Raw genomic sequence first — 13444 nt, forward strand, 5'->3', positions numbered from 1 at the left:
GCTTGGAAAGTCCTTATAGTCTACAATGCTGCATCCACATATGAAAAAGTTCAAGATCTATCCGAATAGATGACAGTAATATAAAACCAAATCAATATTCATCTAGATGATGTCCCTTTGAGACATAACTTGCAGGTGCCTTGAAGATAAAAAGATAATAACACTAACATGAATATGGATATGGTGGGGGCTTATTTGTCAGGTGATTTGTAACTTCTTGGAGGTTTTTTTTTTTTTGGCCATGCCACATGGCATGCAGGATCTTAGTTCCGCAACCAGGGATCGAACCCGTGCTCCCTGCAGTGGAAGCTCGGAGTCATAACCACCAGACCACCAGGGAATTCCCAACTTCTTGGAGTTTAAAGGTTCTGAAATTATACTTGCCAAGTGTAAAAGGTTTCCTCAATACTTTAAAATCGTTTGAAAATAGAAAACTATTAACTAATAAGTTATTAGCTAATATAGTAAATAAATCAAGACTGACAAAAGCATACCTTATTTTCAATTCTTACCCTCTTGCACTGGGCTCCCAATAAGGTGCATATAGCCCTGAAAATGCTGGGACGAAATAGCAGCCATAAGAAGTACCTACTTCTTTAGCAAGTTTTTCTAACGTTAAAAACAAACAAACAAACAATCAAACAAAAATCACTCTACTATATGCTACTTATTTTCGTCAATAAACACACGTGTTTAAAAAATTAGGACAGAGCTTTTGGTTTCCTGTTATTTAGTACAGCAAAATGTTCCTAATTACAGCAGAATGTGAGGAACAACAAAAGCAAATTTCTCCACACTGAATACCCCCCAGTAAAATGTAACCCAGCCCAAGAAATAAAGGAACTGGATTAGTTTCGTTAAGGTATTTTAGCTTATTTCCACTATTTTTAAGGTTGCTGACTAGCAGACGAAGTGGCCTTCAGTGTGTCCCTAATCAGAAATGTGTTCCTGATTGTCTCACCTTCAGGCAAAATTAAACAAGTAGATGGAGAGTGGGTGGGGGGTTCAAAATAATTATCCATTGTCTGAAAATAGCCATATTAATACGTAAATTACAGGTACTGGAGAGTTTTAGTTCTCACTCTAATAAGACTTAAAGCTTTTTCTCATCAGATAAATTTAGCTGCAGATTCTGGCAATCTTTGGTGTTCAGTTTTACACTTGGGTGATTTTTATGCCCTACCGTGCCAGTATATTAATAGCCACCACTAAGGATGTCAATTTGTTTTCTAAATCTTCCCAAAATAGTCTTTTATGTGTAAATCAAACTCATAATAGGGGTTCATATAATTTAATGTCACATACGGGGCAAAGCACATGTATTAACAGATTGCAAGGGGAAAATATTGAAAATTCTTATTATTTAGATTCTAGCCCTTCGTTAGAGCATACTCACCAATTTCCTCAGAGGTCTTTATAATTCCAAGATTGTCCCTGAGCCAGCGAATAACAGCACCGGCTATAGCTACGGAACCCTACGGGAAAAAAGGAATCCGAGACAGAATATACGTTATCACAATAAAAAGTTTTGATTGAGCATGTTCTCTGTGTATGACACTACCAGATGGATAAAATTCAAAAATTTCAACATTGGGACTTCTACAAATATCATAAACTAGGTCTTTTACTACACACATTGTTTATCTAGGGCATTACAGAAGTTTTTCACGGGACAGAGAAGAGAGCCCTCCAGTACACCCTTGCGCCTGTGCCCGTAGGTGGACACCAGTGTGTTGAGCAGTTTGCTTCTTGTACAGTTGTTCTATCTGTTGCTAAACTACTGAGGTATATTATCACCCAGAGTACATTCCCATCTTATCCACAAAGTTATTGGGAAAGGCCACCCTGAGAGTTTTTTCAAGCCCATTTCCCATAGCTAACATTATGTTAAATCTAGCAAACCACAATAAAAAAGTTAGCAAAGAAGCTAACTACAAAGTAATTGTTCTTTCCAACAAAATCACCAAGGGATGGGGTGGAGGAGGTTGTATGGCTACGACAATAAGGAAGAAAACACACAGTTTGGAGTCAGATGAACTAGTTTGAGTCCGAGTTCTAGTTCTTAACTGCTATGTGATCTTAGGCAAATTAGTTAGGCTTTCTGAGACTCCATTTATTCACCTATATAATGGTGGTGACTATAACAACAGTTACCTAAAGAAATTACGACGAGGCTCAATACAGGAAGTATACAGGAGTACACAGGAAGGTTCTTACTGAATGTAAATATTAGCTTCTTTAATTCTTTAAGTGTTAAAAAAGTATCAGCCAAATTCCATTGACTGATGTATGGGTAAATAAAATGTAGTATATCCACACAATGGAAAATTATTTGGCCATGAAAAGACATGAAATTCTGCTACAACATGGATGAATCTTGAAAACGTTATGCTAAGTGAAAGACCATATATTGTATGACTCCATTTATATGAAATGTCCAGAATAAGCAAATCCAGAGAGACAAAGAGTTGGTTAGTGCTTGCCTAGGGTTGAGGTGATGGAGTTATTCTTTGGGGTGATAAAAACGTTCTAAAGTTAGACTGTGGTGATGGCTGCACAACTTCGTGAATATACTAAAGAACGCTGAATTACACACCTTAAAAGAGTGAATCATGTGATATGGGAATTACATCTCAATAAAGATGTTTATAAAAAGATTCTGGGGGCAAAAGAAGTATCAGCACAAACCATTAGGAATTCCAAAAAAAAAGTTTTTTGGTTCTGATGCTTCATTCATATAGATTATTTTTTTCCTTCTGTTTTTCTTCATATAGATTATTAATGTAAATTACTTCCACAGAGTCACCTCAAACCAAAACATCAGGTAATATTAAGTGTAGGAAGCAGAATGTTTTTTATATGTCGCCTGCCTCCCTGTCCCCAATGAAATTAATTGAATTACAAATGGTTACCCTTTCTTGCCATCAGTTTTCAGGATGTAAACAAACTAGATGCTGAACATGTTGATACATCCTATCATTCATAGCTGCTGTGAGAACAGGTCACTATATGCTACTGCAAAGCTGGCAAAACATCACAGCTGCTCTTTTTATACAGTGAATTTTCAGCTATAAAAAATTATTTGAGGAATAGATTTGACATCCCTGTGCAAATATAACCAGACTTTAAAAATAGGACAAAGACAATTCAGCAAACACCTGACAAGGGATTCTAACCCAATGTCTCTCCCGCCCCAAAAAAGAAAGTTCTTAATACACTTCCTAATTTTGATATATTATATATTTAGGTACAGAGTGGGACCATCAAGGAGAACTAAGTAAATTGTTTTCTTTTGGAGACAATAGTTCAACTCTCACACATCCTCTGGAAGCAAACAATTCAGAGATAGTAGCTGCCAAAGGCTAGAAAATATATAAGATTTTCTAGAACAGTGCTGTTTAATAGAAATATAATGTGAGCCACGCATGTAATTTAAATTTTCTAGTTACCATATTTAAAAAGGTTAGATTAATTGTAATATATTTTGCTTAACCCAATATATTAAAAATATTATCATTGTAACATGTAATCAATATAAAACTTGAGATCTTTTATTTGTATATATTTCACTAAGTCTTTGATATCAGGTATATCGTTTATGCTTACGGCACATCTCAGTTTGGACTAGCCACATTTCAAGTGCTCAGTAGTCAGGTGTGGCTAGTGGCTACCATATTGGACAGCACAGTTCTAGATCTAAATGGAAACACAGATGTTCTATACTCTCAAAAAGACACTGGTCCTACATGGCATCTAACCACGAAATGTGTATATTTCCAATAGTTTTAGGTGAGTAAGCAACGCATTTTAAAAAGCCACTGAGCTAGAAGTCTAGTGGAGTGGTCTTGCAGCTACCAGCTAGTGGAACTTTATATTTTGGGAAATCAAATGCCGATGTACCTCACTTCCACTGAAAAGGGCAGGATGTTACATGCTCAATTTTTTTTGAGAGGAAGCAATGTGGTTGCAGTAAAAGGAAAATCAAGGTTTTCATTAAAGGTAACTGGTTGAGGACCAGAGGGCATTATTTTAGATTAAAACAATAGAAAAAAAAATACAAAGCCACTGTCAAGGCTCCAAAAGAAAATTATTCTAAATTTGGTCATCAGGAGTACACAGGAGTGTTTTGTTACTGAACGAAGAAGTAGGTTCAATATAAAAAACACTTATCTGAAAGAAGTATATAATTTTGGTATCAGGATATAATACTTGGTATAGCTTTTTAAAAATTAACAAAAATAAGAGAAATCTCCAAATTCACAAAAGATGTAGTCTTCTGAATCCAGAGGCAGGAGATAAAGTGGAAGATGGTATAATGCTTTGAAGATGGGCAGAAAAAAGAGTACAGGAATGGAAACCTAAAACGATAGATAGAAGGTGACTGTCTACTTGCTATCAAATAAGTTACTGTCAATTATATCATAAATATAAACATTCAATACTTCAGCTCATCAACTATAAATATGAATCAACCCTTATTCTAAGTCACGATCCACTGGGAAAGCTGCACACAAACCTAATAGTGGCTCTCTAAGAAAAACATAATAGAAATGAGAGGGTAAAAAGAAGAAGTTCTATGATAACCGGACAAGAGAAATAAATTACTCAAAAACTAGACACATAGCCTGGAAAGTGAAAGGCTAAGGAACAGGCTATGCGAAGATTAGATTAAAAATAATCAAGTAGATCTGATATAATGTCATAGTAGGCAAACATACTTTCCCTCAAAAGCTCCTTGACATGAATGCCACTGCCATGAACAGTATCTGTATAAAGTAGATATTTCAGGATGCAGGATGTATATTACAATGCAGTTATGGTTAAAATCAGTAAGTGTGGAGAAAAATTATGTAAAATTAAGATTATCCGTAAATTGCTTAAAATCAACCATTAGGCACAGTAAACATAGTTTTGTGTATGCTACAGTCATATGTAACACTACATATATAACTTATATTGTACTTAACTTCTGTATGATTACAAATGCAAAATCTAACTCTATAGCATTTTTAATTGCAAAGAAAAGAGAACAGGAGCACAGAGTTGAATTGGGGAAGCATTTAGGAAATGTAATCTGTATCATTAATACTTCGATAACCAGTTAGGGAATTACACTTATTGCTCAGAAAGTACTTTCCAAGAAAGTACCTTAGAAAAGTCCATAAACAATGTTTATAGGCACCCATGATCCTCGCCTCCTGCTGTTCATGGCCTTCCATGATCCTTTCCCTTTGAGTGAGGTGGGACTATGACCTGCTTCTAACCAACAGGACATGTCAAAGGTGATGGGACGTATGTGATGATATGCATGTGATTACGTTGCATAAGATTATCACACCTGTTTTCTGGACTCTCTCCCTCCCTTGCTGGCGTTAAGTCCTCACATGGGAAGGAACTTCAGGCGGCCTCTAGGAGCTGAGGGCAGCCTCTGGCTGACTGCTAGCAAGAAACTGAAACCCCCAGTCCTACAACCACAAGGAACTAAATCTGGCCAATAATCTGCATGAACCTAGAAGCAGATGGAGCCTCAGATGAGACTGTAGCCTCAGCCTACACCTTGACTGCAGCCTGGTGAGACCCTGAGCAGAGGATCCAGCTAAGCTTTGCCTGGACTCCTGACCCATGGAAACTATAAGATAATAAATGGGTATGGTTTTAAGCCGCTTACATCAGTGGTAATATTGTTATGCAGCAACAGTTAACTAATATATGAGACTTATACCTGAAATGGAATATCTGGCTGAAGAGGGATGAAAAACTCCAAAAACAAAAACTTAACAATATAATCACAAATCATACCAAAGAGAGGAGAAAAAGGACATTCAAAGAAAACAATGGGGGGATATAAGGAATCCTCTTTGAAGCTCATGTTTAAATAGACAAAAATGGCATAACATAGGATTTGGTATATAAACAATATTTATTAAGTGTCTGCTATATGCCAGCCTCTGGGATAGAGTGGTGAACAAGACAGATAAATATTCTGACCTCAGGGAACTTATATCCTAGTGACAGAATACAGAACGTGGAAGTCTCAAATCCAAAGTAAGCTCAAGTTCATAATCAGATTAAAGGCCCCCAAAAGAATTTTGTTTTGTGAAATAACATTAAGAAAAAGAAGATGAACAAGGAAGGGAAAAGCACAGCTTAGGGAAGATAGTGCACAGATGGCAGAGGGAAGGCAGAACTACTCGTTCTATTTTGGTAATTCTTGCTCTATTTTGCTTCAGTATCTTCCACCACTAAGAAAATTTTCCAACTATTAAGAGTGGGACAAATTTTAGCAGTTTAATACGAGTTTAAAGTCTCAAAACAACTGAAGCATCATGTGTCCCAATTCCTTTTTACTAATAATGAAATAAGGACCCAGAGATGTTAATATTCTTGGTGATAAAAAAGAGGTAAACATCCCTATCAACAGAGATGGATGAGTTTGCACTTTAAAAATCACCTGTCCTGGGTGTCCCTGGTGGCGCAGTGGTTAAGAATCCGCCTGCCAATGCAGGGGACACGGGTTCGAACCCTGGTCCGGGAAGATCCCACATGCCTGCCGTGGAGCAACTAAGCCCGTGAGCCACAACTGCTGAGCCTGCACTCTAGAGCCCGCGAGCCACAACTACTGAAGCCTGCGCGCCTAGAGCCCGTGCTCCGCAACAAGAGAAGCCACTGTAGTGAGAAGCCCGCGCACCGCAATGAAGAGTAGCCCCAGCTTGCGGCAACTAGAGAAAGCCCGCGCGCAGCAACAAAGACCCAATGCAGCCATAAATATAAACAAACAAACAAACTGCGCTGTTAAAAAAAAAATCACCTCTGTCCCTAACAGAGGATAACAGGCAAAACGTAAAAAGAAAAAACCAGAACAACACATGCTAACTCAAATAGAGACTAGCATCGATGTGGACAGAAACAGAAATGCATGGCTAAGCAGGATTTGAGGCCACAGGCATGATGGATTCCAATTCATTTTTTTGTATGTGTCAGGGAGCAGGAGTGGTGGCCAGAGCTGACTCCTGCAGAGGAAAGGGATTCGAAGTGCTTTGTGTAAGATCAGGAATAGTGTCAGTGCTTGAAGCCAGGGGCTAGGTAGTGCTTTCCTGCTTGTGTAGCGGTACTGGAAAACAAGCAATTGTCTACGTGCTGACTAAGGCTATTGGCTTAATGGAAAATGAGGCTGGAAGGGAAAATTTCAAAATACATGAAGAAATCTATTATTAAAACATCAGCCATGGTGTTGGGAAAATAGAACAGCTACATGCAAGAGAATCAAACTGGACTACTTTCTCACACCATATATAAAAATAAACTCCAAATAGATTAAAAACTTAAACGCAAGACCTGGAACCATAAAACTCGTAGAAGAAAACACAGACAGTATGCTCTCTGACCTCGGGTCTTAGCAATATTTTTTTGGATCTGTCTCCTCAGGCAAGGGAAACAAAAGCGAAAATAAACGAAAAAGCTTTTGCACAGTGAAGGAAGGTATCGACAAAACGAAAAGGCAGCCCACTGAATGGGAGAAGATATTTGCAAATGATATATCTCATAAGGGGTTAATATACAAAATATACAAAGAACTCAACATCAAAAACAAACAATTTGATTAAAAAATTGACAGAGGACCTGAGTAGATATTTTTCCAAAGAAGACATATAGATAGTCAATTAACACATGAAAAGGTGCTCAACATCATTAATCAACAGGGAAATGCAAATCAAAACCACAATGAGATCTCTTCATACCTGTCATAATGGCTATTATCAAAAATACTACAAACAACAAGTTTTGGCGAGGATGTGGAGAAAAGGGAACTCTTGGACGCTGTTGGTGGGAATGTAAGTTGGTGCAGCCACTGTGGAGAACAGTGTGGAGGTTCCTCAAAAAATCAAAAACAGAGCTACCATACGATACAGCAAATCCACTTCTGGGTATTTTTCCAAAGAAAACAAAAACACTAGTTAGAAAAGATATATGCACCCTTACGTTCATTGCAGCACTATTTACAATAGCCAAGATATGAAAGCAACCTAAGCATCTATTAATAGATGGATAAAATGGATAGCTTTATAATATATATAAAATGGAATATTATGACATCTTGCCATTTGTGAAAATATGGATGGATTTGGAGGGTATTGTGCTAAGTGAAATAAATCAGAGAAAGAAAATATAGCATGCGTTCACTTACATGTGGAATCTAAAAAATAAAACAAACGAATAAACATAATAAAACAGAAATAGACTCATAGAAACAGAGAACAAAATGCTGGTTGCCAGGGGGTAAGGGGGTAGCAGAATGAGTGAAATAGATGAGGGAGATTAAGAGGTACAAACTTCCAGTTATAAAATAAACAAGGCATGGGGATGTAATATACAGCATTGGGAATAGAGTCAATAATATTGTAATAACTTTGTATGGTGACAGGTGCTAACTAGACTTACTGTGGTGATCATTTTGTAATGTACAAAAATACTGAATCACTATGTTACACACCTAAAACTAATGTAATATTGTAAGTCAATTATACTTCTATTAAAAATTGATTAAATTAAAAATATATATATACTTTGTATATATACTATATAAATTAGACATTACAGCATATCATATGCTAGCTTGCAAGCATCACTTCTAATGAAAATGTATGGAAGGGGAAAAAATGACATCAGTCAACAAAACGTAACATCTGGAATAGAATTCATTCCAATCCAGTGGTTAGGACTCTGCGCTTGTACCGCAGGGGGCACAGGTTCAATCCCTGGTCAGGGAACTAAGACACTGCGTGTCCGCAGCACCGCCAAAAAGAGAAAAAAACAACAACAATACAAAACAGTAACAACAAAAAAACACAAAGAGGTAGATTAAGGTATGATTTCCATGGAAAAAAACCCCATGAATTACAAATCAAAAGAAAAGAGAAATAAAACAAAATCAGGTGGACATGAAAAATAACCAGTTAAAGATTCTAGAAATGAAATTACTGAGTGAGATTAAAAAATGTAATAGATGAGATAAACTGTAGAATAGACAGAGAAAATAGGCAAAGTCGTGTTCCCATATACTGCTGGTGGTATTTACACATGGTAATGAAAAAGAATGAAACAATAGCTATATCTAACAACACAGATGAATCTCCCAAATAAAATGTTGAGTGAAAGAGGCCAGATCAAAGATTGCATACTGTATTACTCAGTCTCTCTCTTATATTTTTAATATATAAAGTATTAAAAACATGCAAAACTAACTTCCGTGTTTGGGGTTGCACATTTAAGAGTTAGAATTGTAAAGAAAAGTAAGAAAGGGATCATAATAAAAGTCAGGGCACGGTTAACTTAGGGGAAAGGGAAGAGGATGTGATTGGGAGGGGCACATAGAAGGTTCCTGGTAGTTTTCTGTTTCCTGACCTGGGTGAGGTTACATGGGTCTTCTTCTTATAATAATTTGTTAAGCTGTACATTGATGTTTTATGCATTTTTTTCTATACATGTGTTACATTTCACAATTAAAACATTTTTGTTTTGTTTGTTTTAAAGAGAGAATTTGGAAATGTAAGGTAGATACTGAGAAACTCACCAGGGATGCAGCACAGAGAAACAAAGAGATTAAAAATATATAAAAGGGCAGTTAAGAGACATGGAGGGTGGGTTGGAAGGTTCCAATATCCGTATAATAGCAATTCCAGAAGAGGATGGAGGTAATGGTAGAGAAGCAATATTTGAAGAGATAATTGCTGAGAATGTTCCAGAACTGAAGACAGACTTGTATCCAAGTACCTAACAGAATAAGTAAAAATAAATCCAAACTCAGGCACATCATAGTAAAACTATGGAACATCAATGATAAGGATATAACATTTAAAACTTCCAGATTATCTATCTACAAAGGAACCACTTTTAAATCAGAGCAGCGAAGGTCTCATCAGCATCAAAAAATGGCCAGAAGGGATGCAGATAAAACAACTGAGTTTTATATCCACCCCAGAGAGAGAGCAAAATAAAGACAAACCTAAAAAAGAATAGGCTCACCGCCCCAGACTCTATGAACTATGAAAGGCTATCCCTCAGCAAGAAAAAACTGGGGGTGGGGGGGACGATATAAAAGGTCTGGGACCAAAGAAACGATACTGGACACAGAAATTGACAAAATATGTCAATTGATATGATTTATGATTGACTGAAAAGAAAACAGTATGAATTATTGAATATTTAAGAAAAAGGGGAAATGAAAATTTTAAACTCAATAACATGATTACGGATGGAGGTTGCAGGGGTAAAGCATTCAAGGTCCTCATCATGGTTGGGTGGTTATTAAAAATACTAAACAATTATAAGCACTCTTAGAGAAATATATAGTTATTATTTTGAAGGTACTACCAAAAAACCCCAAAACAACAACAAAAAATGAGAAATGCGTTATGTTGCTTCCAAATCAGCAGAGGGAGAATGAAAGAAGACTAAAAACTAAGAGGGGTAGTTATAGTTTCAGTTTTCAAAAAGGGTAGAAAGTTACTTTTTGAACACCTCAGACTGCCAAGCCTAACAACAATCTGTCAAATGAAAGAAATGGGTATTAAATATCCGCTCTGTAAGCACTTTACCCAAAAAGGAAGCAGTGTGACCAGGTGGAATTTGCATGAATTCACTGAGAATAAGTTTTTCCCACCTAGCTTTATTCTCTGCACTCTTTTTTGATTTTCTTAATTTTACAAAATGTTTGTTAACTGAAAAGAATTCGGAAAAGAAAAAAGATTCTATCTATTGTTGTTAACATACTAGTGTGTGTGTGTTGTGGCCAAGTTGCTAGGTTAGTAGAAGGGTGTGACATATGGGAGATGCAGTGAAAAGAACACTGGACTTGGTAGACTGGAGCCCTGAATACTCAGATTTACAAGGAAGGAGATGGCACAGTGGAGCGGCCTAGGCATCTAGACTTTGATGCCCAGTAACCGGGATTTGTGTCGAGGATTGGCTACTTACTAGCTGTCAAGCTACCTTGGCCAAATGACTCCAATTTCACTTGTCTTCTTCATGTATAAAACAAGGGGATAGCAGGGTGCAGCAAAGCCTGTTGTCATCTAATTCACTGCCCCTCTCTGCTTTAAAATTCTAGGAAACTAAAAAAAAATTACATGAATCAAAACGAAATCATAAAGCGTATGTGTTAAGTCTCCAGATGAGACAAAACTGGAAGAGGAACAGTGTGAAGAGTGAAAAAGCATTCAGACTGTGTCAGAACAGGCTGAAATTACTATCCTGAAATTTAACAGGAAGAAACAAAGACCTCAATTTAGATTAACAAAAGATCATCTGTGCAAATACAAAATGGCATCGACTTGACTTGATAATAATTCATTTGAAAAAGAGCTAGATATTTTAATATATGCTCCTGGAGCCAGTGATATGATGGGGTTATTAGACTAAATTAATGAACACTCAGGCTAGAGTAGCAGAAACAGTGTTTATGGTCACGGAGGCACAAATCCCACAGTGGGGAATACCTCATTTTATTGTGCTTCACAGGTACTGTGTTTTTTACAAATTGAAGGTTTGTGGTAACCCTGCACAGAGCAAGTCTATTGGTGCCATTTTTCTAACAGCAACTGGTCACTTTGTGTTTCTGTGGCACATTTTGGTAATTCTCACATTTTTTCAAACTTTTATTATTACAGTTGTTTAAGGTGATCTGTGATCAGTGATTTTTGGTGTTGCTATTGTAATTGTTTTGGGGTGCCATAAACTGTGCCTATATAAGACAGCGAACTTAATGATAAATGTGTATGTTCTGACTGCTCCACCAAGTGGCCGTTCCCCATCTCTCTCCCTCTCCTCAGGCCTCCCTATTCCCTGAGACAGAACAATAATGAAATTAGGCCAGGCTTCCCTGGTGGTGCAGTGGTTGAGAGTCCGCCTGCCAATGCAGGGGACGTGGGTTCGAGCCCTGGCCTGGGAGGATCCCACATGCCGCAGAGCAACTGGGCCCGTGAGCCACAACTACTGAGCCTGTGCGTCTGGAGCCCGTGCTCCGCAGCAAGAGAGGCCGCGATAGTTAGAGGCCCACGCACCGTGATGAAGAGTGGCCCCCGCTCGCCGCAACTAGAGAAAGCCCTGGCACAGAAGCGAAGACCCAACACGGCCAAAAATAAATAAATTAATTAATTAATAAAAAAAAATTAGGCCAATTAATAACCCTGCACTGGCCTCTAAGTGTTCAAGTGAAAGGAAGAATCACATGTCTCTCACTTTAAATCAAAAGCTAGATAGAAATAATTAAACTTAGTGAGGAAGGAATGTCTAAAGCTGAGATAGGCTGAAAGCTAGGCCTCTTGCCCCAAATGGTTAGCCAAGTTGTGAATGCAAAGGAAAAGCTCCTGAAGTAAATTAAAAGTGCTACTCCAGTGAACACACAAATGATAAAGAAGTGAAATAGCCTTGTTGCTGATATGGAGGAAGTTTGAGTGGTCTGGATAGAAGATCAAACCAGCTACAACATTCCCTTAAGCCAAAGCCTAATCCAGAGCAAGGCCCTAACTCTCTTTAATTCTATGAAGGCTGAGAGACATTAGGAAGCTTCAGAAAAAATGTTTGGAACTAGCAGAGGTTGGGTCATGAAGTTTAAGGAAAGAAACTGTCTCTGTAACATAAAAGTACAAGGTAAAGCAGCAAGTGCTGATGTAGAGGCCACAGGAAGTAATTCAGAAGATCTAGCTAAGACCATTAATGAAGGTGGCCACACTAAACAACAGATTTTCAATGTAGATGAAACAGCCTTATACTGGAAGAAGATATATCTGAAACTTTCATAGCTAGAGAAGGTAAGTCAATGCCTGGCTTCAAAGCTTCAGAGGACAGGCTGACTCTCTTGTTAGGGGTTAACGCAACTGGTGACTTTAAGTTGAAGCCAGTGCTCATTTACCATTCTGAAAATCCTAGGGTCCTTAAGAATTATGCTAAATCTACTCTGCCTGTGCTCTATAAATGGAACAAGAAAGCCTGGATGGCAGCACATCTGTTCACAACATGATTTATTGAATATTTAAAACTCCCTGTGGAGACCTAATGCTCAGAAGAGGATTCCCTCCAAAATATGACCACTCATTGACAACGCACCTGGTCACACAAGAGCTCTGATGGAGACATACAATGAGACTCGTGTTGTTTTCCTGCCTGCTAATGCAACATACATTCTGTAGCCCATAGATCAAGGAGTAATTTTGAATTTCAAGTCTTATTGTTTAAGAAATACATCTTGTATGGCTAGAGCTGCCATAGACAGTGATTCCTTTGATGGATCTATTCTGGGCAAAGTATACTGAAAACCTACTAGAAAGGATTCACCATTCTAGATGCCATTAAGAACATTTGTGATTCATGGGAAGAGGTCAAAATTACAACATTAACAGGAGTTTAGAAGAAGTTCATTCCAACCCTCATGGATGACTTTGAGAGG

General features: G+C 37.6%; 1 protein-coding gene across 7 annotated transcripts in view; it reads right to left on the minus strand.

Moving 5' to 3' along the window:
* The window catches only part of GK (glycerol kinase), a 63647-nt gene that overhangs the window by 8484 nt on the left and 41719 nt on the right, over positions 1 to 13444 (minus strand). For all 7 annotated transcript variants that reach the window (XM_036839525.1, XM_036839524.1, XM_036839523.1 and 4 more), the window contains 2 exons: positions 1397 to 1475; positions 513 to 609 (listed from right to left, as the gene is read on the minus strand). In XM_036839525.1, coding sequence (XP_036695420.1) covers positions 513 to 609; positions 1397 to 1475 — 176 coding nt within the window. The remainder of the gene's footprint in view (positions 1 to 512; positions 610 to 1396; positions 1476 to 13444) is intronic.

This window comes from Balaenoptera musculus, chromosome X, assembly GCF_009873245.2.
Source record: "Balaenoptera musculus isolate JJ_BM4_2016_0621 chromosome X, mBalMus1.pri.v3, whole genome shotgun sequence".
Taxonomy (NCBI): Eukaryota; Metazoa; Chordata; class Mammalia; order Artiodactyla; family Balaenopteridae; genus Balaenoptera; species Balaenoptera musculus.